We start from the raw sequence: 19871 nt of genomic DNA, 5'->3' as shown, positions 1-19871 counted from the left end.
ATTATCAAGGAAGACAGAAAAAAAGATTTCTGAGAGGTGAAGGTGAAATAAAGAAAATGAAGAGTGTCAAGATGGGGCTGGGATGAGCTTATCTTCCCTAGCGGGGATCAGTAAAGGCCTCTCTGAGGAGGGAAGGTTTAAGCTGAAACCAAAAGTGTGAGAAGGAGCCAGGCATTTAAAAAGTGAGAGAAAAGGGAACAGTACTTGCAAAGTACTGTTCAAATCATTGAAACATTTGGTGTGTTTTAATCATTTCAAGAAGATGGGTGTGATTGGAACACAGCAAGCTGGAAGAAGAGTGAAAGATAAAGTTGGAAGGGTATCCAGGAACCAAACTGTGCAAGGTCTTAGGAAGATTAGATTTAACCTTCAAGCACAAAGGGAAACCACTGAGAGGGAGTAAGGGACACCCATAATCATCTGGTAAATGGATGGGGGTGGAGCAGAGTGGGCAATGACACCAGCTGGGTGCTCTTTTCTGTAGGGAAGTGGTCACCAGCTCACAGGAAAGGTGTTCGGTACAGCTGAGTGCAAGGTGCATGAGTTGGTAGGTGTGGTGGGAGCCACTGAAGACCATTTTAGCCAATTTTCAAGTGCTGCTGAGTACAAAGCCAAGGCCAACTTCTGAGCAAAGAAGAGACTTTAGAGCTGGGTTTCAGAAAAAAGCCTTCTGGGGGAGGAAATCATGTTTGGTTTCAGTATTTTACAAGTTGTTCCACTGGCAGATAAAGGATGGATTAAGGCATGGACTGGGAGTGGGAGGTGCTGGAGAAGTTGTGGAAAGAAAAGAGGAAAACTGTGGGGCCAAGCACAAATCCAACAAGGCTGTGGTTTCTTGGACAGTAGATATTTCAGGCTCATTCAGGGTAGGGTCTCTCAAAAGGATGAGACATCTAAGGCTGAAGGAATAAGAGTGGCTGATAGTTTTTATCAGGCCAACGCTTGGACAAGACATTTTAGGTCTTCGAGAGTCATTTTCCCCGTGGATTTGTGAGATGAGATCAAGGAGGAAGAGTGGCCAGAGGCTAGATTCATTTGTGATTTGCCCAAGCCAGGATATCTGTTATCCTGGATGACCAGATTGTGGTGAGGGGAACTGTGTCATCCCGAGGGCTCTGCTGGTTATGGGGGAGCGAAGAGAGCCCAAGGGAAGGCAAGGTCCCCAGGATGCCATTTGAGGGGAGGTTCACGTCTGGTTTCAGTCCAGTTTCGCCGTGTTCAGACCTTAACAGCCATCAAAGCGCCTGGTCATCTGCAGCAGCGCTAGGCGGTAGGCAAGCTGTTGGGATTGTATCCCCAGCGAACAGGCAAGGAAATCGAGGCTCAGCGAGGCGCAGGAACCTGGTAGCGGGACGCAACTCCTTACTACCACCGAGCGCTTGGCAGCCTAAGCCCAAGCCTTGGCCGCACCCCGACCAGCCAGGCTGAAAACGACAGCTCCCAGAATGCTACTCGGAGAGGGAACCGGAAGTGGTGTTGGAGGCGGGACTTGGTGAGTGCCGCTTCCGCCGCGAGAGAGACTGGTTCAGGTACGTTGGGTATTTGTTGGCGGGAGGGATCGGGATGAGGGTCCGGCGTCCGATTGCAGCCTCGTTTGACCGTGTGGCAGAAGCCTGGTAAGCAGGCGCTCGCCCTGCACTTGTGTGACCCCAGACTCTTGATGCTGTTCCTTTCTGCTTCCCGTCGCTTTCGCAGCCTATGGGCCATACGGGGCCTCTGTCGGGGTACCCTGGAGCTTGGGGTCAGGGTGTTCTAATGCTGAAGGTGCCGGAGGAGGAGCCGGCTTTGGTAGCTAAAACCTAGAATGAAAAGCTAAGAGAAGAGTACAGAGGCTGGTGCATTACTTAGCGCCCAGAGATATATTCATCAGGTGAAATATGGGTTTGAAAAGTTCTGAGGGCTCCGTCAACTCAGAGATGGGGTGGAGTGAAGGATTTATGAATTCAGCAATTCTTTATTGAGCGTCTGTTACGTACGACGCGTGTTTCCAGGCATAGAGGATATAGTGAACAATACAAACATAACATTTATAGGAGTGGGGACGTTCAGACCAAAAAATAAGGAAGATGTGTGCCATGTTGGATAGGGAAGATTGGAATGTAGTGAGGAAGGTAGTAGTCGTATAATTATCCAGGGGAAGAGGATTGAGGTAGAAAAAACAGCAAGTGCAAAGACCCTAAGGTGCTATATCCTTGGTATATTTAAGAAACAGCAACAGCAAGTGGACCAGATAGTTCAGACAACAATAGATGATCATGAACAGTGTAGGCCATTGTAAGTGTTCAAGAAAATAATCAATAAGCAATCTATAATAGGAATAGAAGAGAGTTTTATTCTAGCCAAATCGAGGAGTGTAGCATGGGAGACATAAATTCAGGAAACGTTTGAAGTGTGTTCCACCAGACGACAAAATGGGAAAACCATATAAAGGTAAAAACTGCAAGGTTACAGTTAGTTACATGAGTTACTTATCATGAATTGTAATTGGAGCTGGCAAGAAATAAGGGTGCTTATTAGTAAGGATTGGTTAAGGTCTGAAATGGTTGCATAGTTATGAAAGGAGATCTTGAGACTGTAGGGTTGCAGCTGGCTGGTGTTATTCTGAATATGACTGATAGTGTCCTTGGGGGTCTGGTATAGTTCAAAGAAAGTTCAAGTTCTCAGTGGTGCAGAGACTTGCCTCAGACCACATCTTCAGTGGCCACCCAATTCCATTTTTGTCTGCCTGAACTCTTACTCCATTTTAATTTCAGTGGATCGTTACAGAGATTTACTTTTTCAAAGATACATGTTTCCTGTTATGTTGGTAGCACACTGGACTCAGAGGAGTAGCCATGAGCAAAGGTTATACCATTCTTAGTCTGCCACTTGGCTGTAGACTAGAACACTTCTTTTACGTATCTTCCTCAGGGATTTTGAACACCACTTTGAAGTTATTACACTAGCTACATGTGCTGTAACAATGATTCTTCGTGTTTTTCTACCTCTGCTCTTCTGATGGATATTACCCATTTCCTCTATGACTATGGCTTTCTGCTGCAGTAATATATAAGTCAGAGGAGGGAATATGTAGATTTGAAAAGTGAATTCTGATACATCACCAGCAGCTTAGAATCCTTGGTTGGTGGGATTTGGGCTGCTCTTTACCATAATTTTTGGCCGGCTCTAAACCTTCCAGGATGTTTCTAGTACAGGACTTTGCATAGCATAGGTGCTTAGTAAATATTTGCTAAAAGAATGGTTTTGAAAATAAATGGAAACGTAATGGGATAGGTAGGTTTTACCATCTCTGTCTCACCCTCAGCTCATGCATGCATTCCAAAGAACACAATAAATGAACTGATGTCACTGCAGCAGTGAATAATTATTGCTTGGAGGTGTCAGGGGTCATGCCTATCTTCTAAAGAGCAAATTTGGCTTCCATACTACTAAAAGGTTTCTGTGCTTACATATGTCTCTAGAAGACACACATGCTTTTCTCTGTGTTAGTATTTTACACACTTTAACACTATTTGTCATTTGGATATAGGGAAATACTTCTGCAAGTATAACAGTTCCTTTTTCCAATCTGGGTGACGAGGACAGAGGACTAAGCTCATGGACTGGAAATTGGAAGGGAGTGCTCAGAAGACAGAGTCACAGGTGCTGCAGGAGCTCGAGATCACTCTAGACGACCCAGGTGAAGATGGCGTCTCTGAGAGCTTCCAGCTTCTACAGATTGATGTGGGGTGTGAGCACTGGGGGCAAGAGACCCTGCCCACAGGCAGTGTGGCTTGGTGCTCGGTGAGTGGAACGAATTGCCTGGTCACAGGCTTTGAGATGATGGAATGTCCCAGAGGCCCCTATTTCAAGGATGGAGCCTGGTAACGAGAAGATTGGGAATGAGTTAGGTGTATTCCAAGGGATGAGTTTCATGTTACCTGGTTTAAGGTTTAATTTTATTTGGATCATAGAAAAAGTAAATTAAGTTCAAGAGGAATCTTTGTATACCTCAGAAAGGTCAGGAAATCTCAACCCTGTTCCTAATAAATTTACCGTGACCTTGGGCATGCCACTTCTCTTTTCTGGGGTTCTGCTTTCTCTAAACACAATCTAGTCCATTTTTGTTTTTAAGACTAACACTGTTTTTCTCTCCTAACCCTATATCTAAATTTGAAAAATAAATAAGTAACTATTTCTAATATTCATTTTCCTTTTTGGTGTTTATGAAGTTCTCAAACAATTTTGTTTTCTGGATAACATAAGAAAAATGTCCAAAGAAAGCAGAGACACTGGGAAAAGATAGTTGCGGCAAAGAAGAGTAAAAGAAAACAAGAAAAAGAAAGACGAAAAGCCAACCGTGTAGAAAATTCAGGTAACAGCAAATTCGATTGTTAGTGTAATTATTAGTATATTTATTTCTTAGCAAACTGGTATCTGCTTGTTCCTGGAAGAGTAGAGATATTGTTTTTAAATAAAGACATGTGGGAGATATGACCTATTGTTCTATTTTGTTGGGAATCAGAGTATCAAAGAAAGCAAAATTTGAGACTGCCTGTGGCTCAGAGGTTAAAGCATCTGCCTGCAATGCGGGAGACCTGGGTTCGATCCCTGAGTTGGGAAGATCCCCTGGAGAAGGAAATGGCAACCCACTCCAGTATTCTTGCCTGGAGAATCCCATGGGCGGAGGGGCTGGGTGGGCCACAGTCCACGGGGTCGCAAAGATTCGGACATAACTGGGCGACTTCACTTTCACTTTCAGATATAAGCAGTCTAGTGCATGTATGTGTTTATAAGCGCAGAAGCAGAAGGAATGATGCTAACAACAGCTAATGTTTATGCAGGACTGTGTGCTAGGTTCATTGCCAAGAATTTTTTCTGGTTTACCGTAAGGGGTAAGGACTTTTATTATCCTCATTTTCTCGGCAAAGAGATTGAAGCTCAAAGCAGTTAAATAACATGCCCAAGATCATATAGGTAATAACTGAACAAACTGAACTCTGACTTAGATCCAGTAGTGTGTTCAGAGCACTGACTTCACTGTTCTGCTACACCTACACTGCCTAACGAATGAATACCTTGTATGAGCTTCCAGTTTCTCTTTTTATGAAAAAAATACTCAGTTGGCTGGGGAGATTTAGTTCTTACTGAATAACATTTTTCTGCTTTTCCACTTTTATTCCTTTCTGGTATTTCTTACCCTAGGCATCTACCCCCAGCACAGCAAACGTTTTCTGAGATCCCTAATCAAGGAAAGACTTTTGGAAGCCAAGCACTCAGGCCCAAGACTCTGTATCGATTTGAGTATGACTAACCACATGTCTAAGAAGGTAAAGCATCCACTGAACTCTGAATGTCTGCTCACATGAGAGAGGTTGAGGTGGGAGCAGCTTTTCCAAAGAGCATGACCAGCTCCAGTTTCTAGGATTCTCTAGCAATCCAGCAAATGTGGTTAGTTTGTTACACATGGCTACTCAGTTCCAAGATGGCTATTGTAAATAAGAAGAGAACAGACATCCTCTGGTTTAGTTTAAAATTTTTTACCTTATATTCTGTTTTAAACCCAACACATTTGCCACTGTGTTCATGGTATCCCAAGTCTAGAAGGAGCCTTTCAGGTGTAATTCTCCAGAGAAATCTTTGGCTTTCTGCTAGGGAGAGGAATGTTTGCCTGGTTGCATGTTGTGGGGAGATTACCTGGTGGGAGGTCTTTCTACACTGTAGGTGTTTTGTAAAGCCCTGTTGGTGAAGGATGGCTTTTCACCCTAGGATTCTGGGGCTGGCTCAACACACAACACTCCACACCAGACAGATAGATTGGTACAGTTTATTGGTCAAATGTACTCATCCAGCAAGGAGCATGACACCGCACACCATTCGGGCCACATGGGATTGCGTTTGGGAACAGAATAAATAGCCAGCGGTCGTAGGGGGCAGACTTTATAGGTTTCTGCAGGAAAATTGATTGGTTTGTTGGAATACTGCTGTGGGCTGGCAGGAGCATTGAAACCCATTAAGATGCCCTGGAAGAGGGCATGGCAACCCACTCCAGTTTTCTTGCCTGGAGAATCCCATGGACAGAGGAGCCTGCAACACAGTCCATGGTGTCGCAACTAATCAAACATGACAGAAGCGACATAGCACACATGCATGCATTCAGGGATAAGCGGGAACCCTTCATCAGAGGAATCCCTTTGATAAAAAAGAATTGTTTAGCTTTCGCACCTTATCAGTGGGAGCAGAATTTGGAGAGGCACTTGCAGCTCAGCCCTTCAAAGCCCTCTCATTTTCACCAGATAACAAAGTGGCGCACAATGTTGGACCCTGATTTTGGGCCTTATACCGTAAAACACATCTTTGTTTCCCATCGTCCCTGTTGTACGTGCTAGTGTCTGCATGTTTTTCAGAGAAATTAGGATCTGAGATTCTTCCAGGAAACCTCTAACTATAGCCCACAGAAAAGGTCAACCAAGAATTTTCTGTTTGTATTCATTGAGGTATCAGATTAAATCAAAGCCTAAGGTTTTTTTGTGTATGTTTTTATTTTTTCCTGTACTGAACCAAGTCAGGCCAGATTGTGAAATTACCTTTCTATAAGGGTTGTATCTCTGAATCAGGATGGAAAGTTAAAAACTCCAAACCTATGACATTTCCTGGAGTTAGGGAGAATGTGCCAAGTTTACCTGATGGAGTATAAAAATGCCTATACAGTAATCTAACCTCTTTTTAATAAATAGTAAATATCACATGGTAAGCTTTTTGATAAAAGCTAAAAGAGAAATAGAGTTACAAATACAGAAAACAAACTTATGGTTACTATGGGGGAAAGGGAGGGGCAAGGATAAATTGGGAGATTGGAATTGACATATACACACTACTATGTATAAAATAGATAACTAATAAGGACCTACTGTTGGAGAAGGCAGTGGCACCCCACTCCAGTACTCTTGCCTGGAAAATCCCATGGATGGAGGACCCTGGTAGGCTACAGTCCAGGGGTCGCTAAGAGTCGGACACGACTGAGCGACTTCACTTTCACTTTTCACTTTCATGCATTGGAGAAGGAAATGGCAGCCCACTCCAGTGTTCTTGCCTGGAGAATCCCAGGGACAGGGGAGCCTGGTGGGCTGCCGTCTGTGGGGTCACAGAGTCGGACATGACTGAAGCGACTTAGCAGCAGCAGCAGCAGCAGCAGCAAGGACCTACTGTATAGCATAGGGAACTCTACTCAATACCTTGTAATGGCCTATACGGGAAAAGAGGCTAAAAAAGAGTGGGTTTATGTAGAAATGATTCACTTTGCTGTACACCTGAAACTTAATACAACATTGGTCGTCAGCTATACTTTAATAGAAGTTTTTTTAAAAGCTAAAAGAAATATATATATATATGTATATACATGCATGTATGTATATACATGCATGTATGTATATACATGTATGTATTAGCCAGTCCAGAAGGAGGGAGAGGTCTTAGTTTTTTCATTAACTGACTATTTCTGGGCTGGTATCACTACCTTAACTTTCATCTATAAGGTATGATGCCATGGGATGTAACACAAGTGCCTACATACATGTACTCACTTGTGGAGTAAAAGGGGCCATTGTATTTCATGAGCTTTCCCAGAGTCATATTCAGTGAACTTACTCAGCAACCATTTGTTGATAATGAATTTAGGAAGAGTGGGCATGTTACTACCCTAAGTTATCCTTACTTCTTTGAAGGAATTAAGTAGACTGGCTGGACAGATCCGAAGGTTGTATGGTTCCAATAAGAAAGCTGACAGGCCATTTTGGATCTACCTCACTGGGTTCACCACAGACAGCCCCCTGTATGAAGAGTGTTTGAGGATGAATGATGGATTTTCCAGTTATCTGGTAAGCCTTATTTTGCATATTATTTGAATTGTCATTTGAAAAGTAGGTTGGAGGGGATAATAGTAAGTTTTTTTAACTTATTCATATTTTGATGTAAAAAAATTTTATATAATTTATATATTTTCACTATTACAGTCTTAAAAGTTTATATATATATATATTTTTTTAATTTTAAAATATTTAATTCTTATATGCGTTCCCATACATGAACCCCCCTCCCACCTCCCTCCCCATAACATCTCTCTGGGTCATCCCCATGCACCAGCCCCAAGCATGCTGTATCCTGCGTCAGACATAGACTGGCAATTCGATTCTTGCATGATAGTATACATGTTAGAATGCCATTCTCCCAACCTCTCATCAGTTCTTACCTTTAAAAATTTTCATCCTTCCCACTGCATTGGAAAACTAGTATTACCAGTATCTAGGGCTGTATTTTGTATCTAGTGTATTTTATACTAGACTGTGCATTCCAGGAATGTTTTAGGGAAATGCCGTGACTCCTTGTTCTTAAAGTGCAGAATTTGGAAACATGAGTTTTGAGGGGAAGAGAGAATCCTTATGGAAGTAATATGGATCTAAGGTGAGTTTTAGGGAGTATTAAGTTACTTTTCAGTACTCTCCTTAGGATCTCTTAAATGTAGACATTGGTATACAGGCAGGAATCCAGATCAGTGCCTAAGAAGTGACCCTAAAAGTGCCCTTGTGTGTTCGCATCGTGTAGCTGAGACTGAGTAGTGTGGCCTTTCCCAGGGAGGTCCTCAGAGGCCCCAGGTGTGAAAAGTGCCATTTGCATTGCTGCACAGTCAGTCATGGTGCTGTTACCTTCATATCCCTCCTATAATGCAGCCATTCCCAGCTTTATTTCTCTGTACATGTTTTGTGATTCCTGTATATGAGGAAACCAAACAGATCCACTCTAAGGCCCAAGCAGTTCACTTCTCTTGGTTTCCTGTCCTCATGCTTTTCTTAGATAATTCCCTCCAGTTTGAATACCTTTTCCTTTTGTATGCGTGTCAGTCTCGCCTCTTTTCAGAAACCCAGTCCCAGCATTCCCTTCACTACGAGGTCGTTCCTGGTGGTGTCATTCGCGCTCTGTAGTCCCAGGGCATGCTCCCTGTGTGTCTGTTAGGGCCTCATTACCACTTTCTGTCTCATTTTGTAACTGGGTGCTGCAGTGTGGGCTGTGTCTTAACCTAGTTAACACTACGTTGGATTGTTTACATTTTTCAGCTAGACAGAACAGAAGAAGACTGCTTTAGTTTATTTCCTCTGGAAACCCTTGTGTACCTGACTCCTGACTCAGAACATGGTATGTTCTTGATGCATTCATTGTTTCTAGCCCTTTATTTCATTATTCCTGGTGTTGGAATTTGTTAAAGCCACCCATGGTGTATCCAGGGTGAAAGAGGAATGAACATTGATTGCACGCCTCTTACGGATAGAGACCTCACTGGACGCATTGTATTTGTCCTGCCCTGTGTACATAGCTGCACAGATTTAGGGTCTCCATCCTCAGCTGGAACTTGTGAGCTACTTGGTAATCCTCCTGAGCTTTCCTGGTCACCTCCTTGCATTGACTCTTTTTGGATCAATGTTAGATAAATATTTTTTCCCTGAAAATTATCTATTTCACATAATTTTCAGTTTTATTAAGTTGATCTCACTAGCTGTCTTCTAATTATTTTACATTTCTCTGAAATTTTGCCTCCTTTCTGAACCCTAATGGTGATTTGAGTCTGCCTATCTGATTAGATATGCCAGTGGTTTATCTATTTAATTGAACTTTCCAGGGAGTTAGCAAATCTATTCTTTTTTCATTTCCTATTTCATTAAATTTCTACTTTTTATCATTAATAATTCTTTCCTTTTACAGTCTTTGGATTTAGAAATTATAAAACATTGATCTTAATGGCGTTTGTTTTTTCATTAGCTCTTGAAAATGTTGATCTAAACAAAGTTTACATCCTTGGTGGACTTGTGGATGAAAGCATTCAGAAGGTAAGTGTACATTTTAGACCTGACAACTGCATTTTGAAAAGTGAAGCTTTCTTTTAGAGGTACCTGCCCTGTCGCAATCTCATCCAAAAGGCGTAAGAATCCAGAAGGAGTAGGAAGAAAGAGCCTACTCTGTCTAGGCTGGCCCTCCTACTTGCCAAGTTCCCTCTCTTCTCATCACCAATGTTAACAATCCTGATACCTGACAGAATCCAGTCACGGACTAGAGTGGGGAATATTTGGTAATTACATAAATAGCCGTATTGAATTCCTGTCTTCTCTTCTTGTCTTCAGTTCTGTAGGGATTACTCTGATCTTGACCAAGGAGCTTGTTTTAAAGTGGTTGGCTGTACCAGATCTTAATTGTGGCACATGAGATCTTTAGTTGTGGCATGTGAGATCTAGTGCCCTGACCAGGGCTCACACCCAGGCCCCCTGCATTGGGAGCTGGGAGTCTTAACCACTGGACTGCCAGGGAAGTTCCTACCAGGGAGGCTTTCAACATTATTACCAGCTATTTGTTCTTTGTTGAAAGAGTAGCTTGTTCCTTCTTAGGTCATCTTCCCTGTTGACAGAGGTCTTACCCATAATCTCAACCGCAGTAGAGTTGTCCAGGTTTCTTTTGTTGAATTTGAATTTTATGAGAACAGTTGGAGTTTTGAAACACACTTCTGTTATACAAATATTTGTTGAGATAATTTTTTATGCTTAATAATTAGGATATTCTATAGATGTAAATAATGATATAATGGTTAAAATGTATAAAAAGGAGCACAGTGAAAAATAAGTCTATCATCTTTGTCACCCATGTCTGCAGTGTGAGGCAGCCATGGTTTTCTTGTGTATCTCTTGATATATTCTGTAACCACACAAGTATGTGTTTATGGGTTTATGGGCATATTAAATTAATGTATTTTTTCATATATGAGAGTATATTGTTTCATATGTGTGTGAGATACATACACATATTTAACACAAATGATATTTAACTATTGCATTTATTCTAAAAAAAAGTCAGTGTTCCATGACTCCATAGTGATAGTCTTAAAATATGGGCAGGAGGTAGGGGTAGGGGAGGGCTGTAAAGAATGTCAGCTAATAAGTGAGAAACGAATAATAGAATTGAAAAGTCATCCTTTTGTCACTCCCAGTGTAATCATTGATTCAGGGAATTGACTGAAAGAAAGGTTGTGAGGGAACTAACTATTCATGTGGCCTCAAAGTACCAGCCCACAGATGAGAAAGGCAAAAGTGTACCCTTACAATGGAGTGATCTGGAGTTCACCATCTTAACAAATGATCAAACAGAATCACCAGTGGTGACATGTACCTCCTTACGATGGAATCTCACCTGTGATGTATTCTTACTAGAAAATGTTTAAACTGAATTTAATCATCAACAGAGCTAGGATGTGAGACATTCTGTAAGACAGCCAGACCAGACTTTCAAAGAAGTCAGTGTAATGAAAACTGATACGGCCATGGGGGCTATTTTAGATTCAAAAGACATAACAGCCAAATGCAGTCTCCCACAGCAGAGTGACAGCCCCTTTTTGAAGCAGACAGTTCTAGAGGGCCAGTGAGCAGTGTGTAATATATAGATGCACACATGTAACACACTCTCCTCTTTATTTTCCACCAACATTTAAACTGAAAAATAACTGGCACAAAGATTTGTTGAAGGTATGGAACTTTTTGGTTGCGACTTAAGAGTTTGGCTTCTTCACTGCTGCTAATGCCAAGTCGCTTCAGTCATGTCCAACTCTGTGTGACCCCATAGACAGCAGCCCACTAGGCTCCTCTGTCCCTGGGATTCTCCAGGCAAGAATACTAGAGTGGGTTGCCATTTACTTTTCCAATGCATGCTTGCATGCTAAGTCGCTTCAGTCGTGTCTGACTCTGCAACCCTGTGGACAGCGCCCACCAGGCTCCTCCGTCCACAGGATTCTCTATGCAAGAATACTAGGGTGGGTTGCCATTTCCTCCTTCACAGAAATATGCTAAGAACAACATTTATTCAAGGGGAATCATTTTATCTTTAAATGTTCAGCGAATATAAACTAGACTGTAAACTCCTTCAGAACTCCAGATATCCCGAATTGGATCTTACTGAGTTCAGGCCAGCAGTGTTCTCTGGTTGATTAGACTGTTTGGATTTTTGGATGCATATTGTAACTGCAGATACGCCTCTTTTTACTTCCTTCCTTCTTGGTTGTATTGATAAGTAGCAGCAAGTAGAAGCTAGCAGATAGATGGCTTCCAAATAAGTGAGTTATTGCTGCATAAGCCATTTCTTACTTGCCAGAAATACTCATTATCTGCAGTTTCTTCCTATTTTTTTAATACACTTATGATTACAGATGTAAATGGTAAATGAGAATTCTCACAATTTGCTCTGCTGCATATTATACTGACAATAACTTCATGTATTATTTTTATAAGAAAAATGTTTGTGATTTACAGAAGGTGACATTTCAGAAGGCCCAAGAACACTCTGTTAAGACTGCCCGCTTGCCAATCCAGGAATATATGGTCAAATGCCAGAATGGGAAGAACTATCATTCAGAGATACTGACCATCAATCAAGGTACTGCTCACATGGCGCATGCTTAATATATGTTAGTTATGCTACTGCTTCTTTACATTGTGTTTAAGTATAAATGGCCCTTGAAGCAGCCTCCCCTGTGACTAACGTGCTTGGACTTTATTGTATGCACTTTGTGACATGTATCCTGACCTCTCGGAGGCATTTTGCATTTCCTTCCTGATTCCCACCTGTGTTAAAGATGGTTGAAATTGTTCCTTTGTCCTAGTATGCCATGCCTTCCGCCTGTCACTGAACAGTGAATTCCTGTTTGTCCTTCCTGATTCCGTTCACAGGCATCTTGGCTGCTCCCTTCCCCTTCCTGGCCATGTCAGGCCCCTCTGTTGTGTTCCCGTTGTACTGTGTTCCTCTCTGCTGCAGCATTGTCCATTCACAGGCCTGTAGCTCTCAGTGTAGGCTGAGATCCTTGTAGGCAAGCAGGGCCTTTGTCTTTGCCTGTCTCCCCAGGAGACGTATGTGGTGGTACCATATTTGGTGGAGTAGATTTGTTGATTGAAATATTCCAGAATACTTTTTTCCTTGTTAGTTATATACTAATTCTCTTTTTTCCTCTATGTGGTCCCTTTGTTTTGTTTACCCTTCTAACAGTGTTTGATATCCTGTCTACTTACTTTGAGACTCAAAACTGGCCTGAAGCATTGAAGAAAGGAGTTTCTTCCAGAAAAGGCTATGTTCTTCAGAACTCAGTGGAATGATGGAGAGCCTAAGGAGGCAGCTGCAGGAGGTGAAGTTGCTGGAGTTGTCTTGACCAAAGAGCAGAGCAGAGAATGGTGGTGGTACTCATTTGCCTTTACTTGACATCTTGGCTCTTCACTTGCATGAAGAGGAACCACATTTTATGCTCTTTTGTATCTCCCATAGTGCCTGTCTCACAGGAAGTGCCAGATAAATGTTGACTAGAAAATTTACCTAACAATAAATTAGCCCTAAGACTACATGGCTTTGGATGTGTTAATTCATCTTCTGTACATCTATTTGTGAAATAGCTACTCGTAAGAGTAGCTTAAATAATCAAGAATTGTTCTATCTGTTCTATCAAGAGTTAAATTTTCACTGCACAGGCATCATAAAGTTGCATGACTTTGTCGGGCCATCTCAAACATGCTGATTTTCCCCAGCTCAGTAATATGCTATAGACTTTGCAAGGTCAGCCTGTCCTAACAGCCCTGCTTTCTGTAGCTCCTACTTTGTCTCCCCTATTCTGAGTATGGGCAATGAGTGTTTTTCTCTTCCTAATAGTAGCCTTGTAACAATTTGTGGCAGTATCTTTATATCCTTATGAGCTTTGTACCAACTAGATTCTTCATATATACTTGTGATTAATAGGTCAAATTGAAAAGCACACAGTATTATAAGTCTGACTTGAAGAGACAGAAAATACATTGCATCTGACACAAGTATGTTAGGTAACCTAAATCTCAGTGGTCCATTTTTTTCATGTCCTAGTCAGGTAGAGTTGCTTCAGTTACTCTAGCCAGTTTGGGCTAGTAAAAATTTGTTAATTTAGCTGCTAGCAAGTTCAGAATGTATTCTATATCTTAGAAGAACCAAAAGGTTACTTTTCTGCTCTGTCCCCTCTCCTTCACAATTTAAGTTCCTCAAGAGCTGTGATCACTTGATACATTTTATCAGTGTCTTTTTACTACTTACAAATGGCCCAGTTTTGGGGAAACATCTTTAGGAATACATAATGCTCCTTGATCTTTATCAGCTTACTGAATGTGTTCTATAATCTCTGTCATCCGAAAGAACCTATGGCTAGGCTTCAGGGGTCTGTAACTCTTATCATATATTGATATATTCTCAGGGAGGTCTCTTAACAGAACCACTGACCTGGATCATCTGGCAGGCTTCATTTTCACCTTTCAAGGCTTTGCTTAAAATGCAAATTTCCTCTGACTCCATCACAAACCTCTACTGTTTTTTTCAAAACCCACAGGTAGTTGTTTGTTTGGCTTCCCAGAAATGATTTTAACAAAGTAAGATCTGGCTAGACTTGGAATCAGAGACCTTCATCATAGTGTCATCTATAGAACAATAAAAAACTACACATATCTAAAATATCCTATAACATGAAAATGAAATACAACTACTGAATTTTTAATAGCAATCACAAAATATATTACATGTTGTTTGAAGTGGACAAAATATATAATAAAGTGGTATATAGAGTATAATCCTATAGTTCCAATTTGAAAAACATACATTCACATATAGTAGTTGAGAATGTAGGCCAAGTTAATCCATGCCTCAGTTTCTTCAACTAGAAAGTTAAATGTCTTTGCAGTTACTAAGTGAATTAATCCATGCAAAATACTTGGAACCAATAATTGTTAGCTGCTACATACTCACCCACTAAACAGTGGGATTACAGGTGGTTTTTGTTTGCTTTATATTTTTTTAACGTATTCTGTATTTTCTTTGGTGAACATATTTTACCATCAGAAAATAATTTTATCTTAATGCTCACTTCCACTTACTCTAGCAAAGTAACAGTTAACATCAAATAAACCGTAACAGTAACTGTGAGTAAACTTTATTGTAAAAAACAGAAAACTACATCATGGCTTCATGATTTTTCTCACCTGTAAGAATTTGGGTGGCAACCAGTAACTTTTTTATAAAAGCATTTTATTTAGGACTGTAATAGACAATATGTACATTCACATCTTGTCTCCTGAAGATTTAATGGGGAATTCACCTGAGAAGCCTTTTTCCCAGGAAACCCAGTCTCTCGGTTCAGCTGAGCCATAAAAAAGCCCACATAGGTCTTCAGCTCTCTGCCAGTCTGGAGAAGATTTGTTTTCTTTGATCTGCTGTCATGTGTTCACAAGCTTCTAAAATGTTTGCCAAAATCAGAGTCTGCTGAATGGTTTTTGCCTTAACCCATATTCTTCCATTCATTCCAAATACTATCTCCAGGGGGTAGAGTTTTCCCACTTCTTGTAGGATTTCGCAGTCTGGAGCTAACAGCCTGGTGAGGAAGGGAAAGAAAACAAAACTTTATTATGTGGCAGGGTGTGCCTTGACTTTACTTCAGGGGACTCCTTTTCTGGGCAGTTCTCCACAGTTACTCAGAGCTCCACCAACATCAATGCAAAACAACAAGGCACATGAAAACATCTGCTCCCCTTTTTCTTCCAAGAAGCTTTATAACTTACAGGTATACCAGAGGTCACAATGGTGGGCTATCCTCTACAAAGAAACCAAACTCCCTATGCCATCAACTTTACAAAAAATATATAAAGTTCTTTCACATTGTCAGAGCACCTTAATTCTAGACTTTAGAACTGTAGCTTTTTTATTGTCTCTGGTGCTGAAAGAACACTTTAACCTTGTTTTCCTGACCATGTAAATTATTCTTTGGTATTAAATCAATCCTTGGAGAAAAGTGTTGATTCTTTCAAACTATAAAATGTTGCTTGGTTAATAATATGCTTCTTTAAATGTCTTGAACTAATTCTGCAAATCTGCAAAATAAGTAGCAAAGAGAGATATGCAAGATAGCTGTGAACCTCAGCTTTAGGAGTAAAGCCCTTTAATAGGGCATAGCTTTGAGTAGATAAAGATCTAAACCTAACAAAGAGAATCTGCCTCTGGGAACTATTAAAAGGACAGTAAGGCAGGAGCCTTTTGTGAATGTCTGCCTAAGTCTGAGGGTCACATCACTCTAGCTTAATTTGGCTCCCATTATAAGAGAAATATGATGATTTTGTACAATAATAAATTGCATCTGTATTCAAGTAACTTAGAAGGGGGAAGGCCAGTTTTCACATTTGGCCTGAGTATATATAAGGAACAACTGACGTACCAGCAGAGAAGTCCAGATTCCATATCAATACAGAAACTATGACAAATATGTCTGAATTTTGTGTATTCACAGAGAGGATGAGGCTAAATGCAAGAGTTTACAACTGTGCTAAAATGGATACTGATTTTTAACTTTGAGGAGATACAGCCATTGTTACAGCCAAAGATTAGTCAGCTTTCTAAGAAGGTATAATATAAAAGACAACAGGCAAGCTGGAAAGCATCAGACTTACTTTCTAATTAAGCCCAAAGTGACTTTAAAAAGCAGACCATCCTGTCCAATCACACCCATTCCATTGGCTCGTCCACAGCTGTCAATACAGACCATCTCTGGTTCCATATCTTTATTAGCAACCACAAATTGGCCATAGATGAGATCTCCGACCTACAATGATAATTAAAAAACATCAGTATATTGGCTGTTTTCAATAGGCATCAACGCCACTCATCTGCAATTCTGTGGCTAAATGACGGACTACACTCCAGGATTCTCACAGTCCCGCTGGAGTTGCGTCCTAAAAGAAGGCAAATTAAAGCCTGTACCCTCACCCTTCCCTTCACAGAAAATCCCCAGACTGGGAGCCTCAGCAAAGCCAGAGGGTACCCACTGGGGTTACACTGTCAAGTACAGTAGCCACTACTCACATGTAGTTGTTTAAACTTACATTTAATTAAAACGATGTACTTAAAATGCAATTTTTCAGTTGCATTAGCCATATTTGAAATGCTCAATAGCCATGTGTGACTTAGTGGCTCCCATAATACTCAGTGCATGTAAAACACTAGCATCACCACAAAGTTTTATTGCACAGCACTGCTTTAGGGGATTACAGAAGAAACAACCCCTGGCATGCAAATTATTCAAAGCAAAACAGAATATTAGTAATTCATTGACTGTTCTCCATACAATAATTACTTTAAAAGCCTCAAAAGTTGAACTTCAAAATGACACCAACTATGGAAATGAAGAGTAAACTTGTTTCATTAAGTACCAACAACTGCTGGTGACTCAGGAACTAGAAAGAACATTCTCTGCCTTTTAGAGCATTTACTTTCAGAGGGCAGTGGAGATATATATGTAAACAAACTTCATTCACAGCTGAATCCAGTAAGAAAAATGACTGAAAATTAGGGGTGTTTTTACAGAGGGTTAGTGGTGCTCAGCCTGGGTCTTGAAAGACCAGAATGTGTTCCACAGGTTGAGAAGAGGATAAAGCAATCCAGACAGAGGGAACAGCATAAACAAAGGTACAGGAGCAGAGATTATGAATTCAGTGGTGCTCTTAAATAGTTCAGTGTAATTCAGGCAGGGCCACATGGAGATATAATTATGGATGAGAGAAGACCTCTGGAAATAGTAACATGTAGGCTTTGAAGAACTTTTTCTTTTGCAGAAAGGGGTATGAGAGGCTGTCAGCTCTTAAAAGCCTGGATGAAGGGGCAGAGGTGTACAGGCAGGATGTTACTAAGGAGGTCACTGACTTAAAGTCCGATCAAGAGACAGCCAAGGCCTGAACTTGCAAAGTGGAGATAAAGGGGTGCACATGTGGCAAATCAGAGAGACTCAACATGAAGGATGAGTGAGAAAAGGCAAAGAAACCTCCAAATTTCTGGCTTGGATGGACAGGAAGAGTGGCCATGCTACCTGAAAAGCCCAAGCTGAAACTTGAAGTAGCAAGACGACTACTGTCAGCTGCAAAATGGGACTGTTGGGAAACAGTGATGTAACTGAAGCTGTGAGATACAAGTCCCGGGACCCACATCCAGAAAAGACGGATGAGTGTATGGCAATTTCCACCACTGTTCCTTCCTCCCCAAGCCTCTGGCTTACTTCTTGTCCAGTGTATATGGATATAACAAATAACAGATATAACCTTTCAGCAGAGATGAAAATATCCCCCAACATAGCAAATGTAAACTAAGTATGTGGCTTTGGTCCCAGAGGTGGAGCATCTGAAAGAACTCTTGAAGCCTGGAGTGATTACAAAGATGCTCCAAGATCACCCAATAGCACTAGGAAAATAAGACAGTTCCGGTAGCCTTCTGGATATATGACTGTTTAGGAAATGGATATTTGCTACTTTTGAAACCAAAGGTCCTGTTGTTACCTGCACATTAGGTCTGTTTCTTTTAGTGGCACCTTCAAATGCCAAGTAAGACAGGGAAGCTGGCTCACTCCCTCCAACATCAACCTTGAATATGTCTCCAGACTTAGCTGTCACTATGCCAATCACATGGTCTCCTTTCACCGGGACATACTACAAAAAATGAGAGAACCACCATACATGACAATCATTTTTCAGACATCTTCAACAAGTCCTCAGCGGTTGTTATGTTTGTAATTTAAATATTTAGAAAATATTATAAAATCCATGTTTACAAATCAATACAAACCTTACAACAAACCTGATCATATGTCACTCTCCCTTAAAAGAAAACCAATCACATGATAAACTCTCAGATTTCCAGCTTCTAACAGTGTTCATTTAAGTGTATCATCTTATCTCTTCTGAATTCTTATCAGAAACTCCCTAGAGTTGGTTTGCAAGAGTTCAGTGATACAGGGGGAGAAGGCAATAGCAACCCACTCCAGTAGTCTTGCCTGGAAAATCTCATGGACGGAGGAACCTGGTAGCCTGCAGTCCCTGGGATCCCTAGAAGTCGGACACGACTAAGCGACTTCACTTTCACTTTCATGCATTGGAGAAGGAAATGGCAACCCACTCCAGTATTCTTGCTAGGAGAATCCCAGGGACGGAGGAGCCTGGTAGGCTGCCGTCTTTGGGGTCGCACAGAGTCGGACACGACTGAAGCCACTTAGCAGCAGCAGTGATACAAGGGTCCCCACAACCAAGCAAGGTCATTCTGTTGTTAGTTTCTTCCTATGTGAAATTTCTTATTTATTCTAAGAGAAACAACTCCCTGTGACATCCACTCATTGAACTTGAGTCTTTGGAACACCGAAAGGCAAGTCTGCTGCTCCCTGACCTATAAGGTTTTGAAGACAATGACCACGCCTCAGTCTTCATCCTCTTATGTGCCCTTATATTCCCCAGGGTCTTTTCTCGCCTGGTCGCCCATCTAGGGCCACGTTCCAGTTGTTCACGGTCCCTCTAAAGGAGTTGTAGAAGTAAGCACAAAGACTCCAGCGGCTCTTCTCTAGCCTTATCAGAGGAAGGCTCCAGGGCCCCTTCCGTGCTTCCGAAGAGTATCCTCAGCCTTCTCCCAGCCGGACAACCCCTCCAGAGTCCCAGCTTACCCGCTTCTGCTGCGAGTCCACCCAGTAAACGCCACCACCGCTGCCACTGCCGGGTTCCTTGTGACGGAGCCGGCCGCACTTGGTGACCAGCAGTCGGTCGCCGCAGCGCCGCAAGCCTGGGCCGCACACGACGCGTCCCCGGGAGCGCGCTGCGGCGTTTAGGCGCAGCGGTCGCTCCCCTGCACCTCCTGAGCCTTCTCCGTCCTCCTGATCTGGCAGCAGCAGCTCTTCGCCCGGCAGCACCACTTGATCTAGCACCGTCCGCGCTGCCCGCGCCCTGCAGCCAGCCAGGGACTCCGCTGCAACACCCGCTACTTCAGCCATCGCGGGCGTCACTATACAG

The 19871-nt window shown here is 41.9% G+C and overlaps 2 protein-coding genes across 4 annotated transcripts; one reads left to right on the top strand and one right to left on the bottom strand.

The window, feature by feature from the left end:
* The first annotated feature begins 1494 nt into the window (after positions 1-1494).
* TRMT10B (tRNA methyltransferase 10B) lies at positions 1495-15850 on the top strand. Of its 2 annotated transcripts, none has more exons than XM_004004242.6 (9): positions 1495-1529; positions 3530-3783; positions 4246-4354; positions 5185-5309; positions 7704-7856; positions 9090-9168; positions 9790-9857; positions 12318-12441; positions 13048-15850. In XM_004004242.6, the coding sequence occupies exons 2-9, from the start codon at positions 3598-3600 to the stop codon at positions 13152-13154; spliced, it is 951 nt and encodes a 316-aa protein (XP_004004291.1). In that variant the 5' UTR covers positions 1495-1529; positions 3530-3597; the 3' UTR covers positions 13155-15850. The 2 variants fall into 2 exon arrangements, with proteins under 2 accessions (XP_004004291.1, XP_011976214.1); XM_012120824.4 differs by having other exon boundaries at positions 1495-1616.
* Positions 15070-19867, bottom strand: EXOSC3 (exosome component 3). Of its 2 annotated transcripts, XM_004004241.5 has the most exons (4): positions 19529-19867; positions 18378-18527; positions 16503-16654; positions 15070-15433 (listed from the first exon to the last, which is right to left on the bottom strand). In XM_004004241.5, exons 1-4 carry the CDS (start codon positions 19850-19852, stop codon positions 15232-15234), a joined length of 828 nt encoding a protein of 275 aa, XP_004004290.2. In that variant the 5' UTR covers positions 19853-19867; the 3' UTR covers positions 15070-15231. The 2 variants fall into 2 exon arrangements, with proteins under 2 accessions (XP_004004290.2, XP_042099166.1); XM_042243232.1 differs by lacking the exon at positions 18378-18527.
* Between the last annotated feature and the right edge of the window lie 4 nt (positions 19868-19871).

This window comes from Ovis aries, chromosome 2 (genome assembly GCF_016772045.2).
Source record: "Ovis aries strain OAR_USU_Benz2616 breed Rambouillet chromosome 2, ARS-UI_Ramb_v3.0, whole genome shotgun sequence".
Classification (NCBI taxonomy): Eukaryota; Metazoa; Chordata; class Mammalia; order Artiodactyla; family Bovidae; genus Ovis; species Ovis aries.
This window is presented reverse-complemented; position numbering and strand designations above follow the sequence as displayed.

Bases quoted from the DNA above. Each gene is read 5' to 3' on its own strand.
- TRMT10B (XM_004004242.6), top strand. From the start codon at position 3,598: ATGGACTGGAAATTGGAAGGGAGTGCTCAGAAGACAGAGTCACAGGTG. The intron at 3,784-4,245 runs GTGAGTGGAACG...GGATAACATAAG, and splicing joins GCAGTGTGGCTTGGTGCTCG to AAAAATGTCCAAAGAAAGCA. The intron at 12,442-13,047 runs GTACTGCTCACA...CCCTTCTAACAG, and splicing joins GATACTGACCATCAATCAAG to TGTTTGATATCCTGTCTACT.
- EXOSC3 (XM_004004241.5), bottom strand. From the start codon at position 19,852: ATGGCTGAAGTAGCGGGTGTTGCAGCGGAGTCCCTGGCTGGCTGCAGG. The intron at 18,528-19,528 runs GTAAGCTGGGAC...CATTTTTTGTAG, and splicing joins TGGACTCGCAGCAGAAGCGG to TATGTCCCGGTGAAAGGAGA. The intron at 15,434-16,502 runs GTAAGTCTGATG...CTTCCTCACCAG, and splicing joins ACTTTGGGCTTAATTAGAAA to GCTGTTAGCTCCAGACTGCG.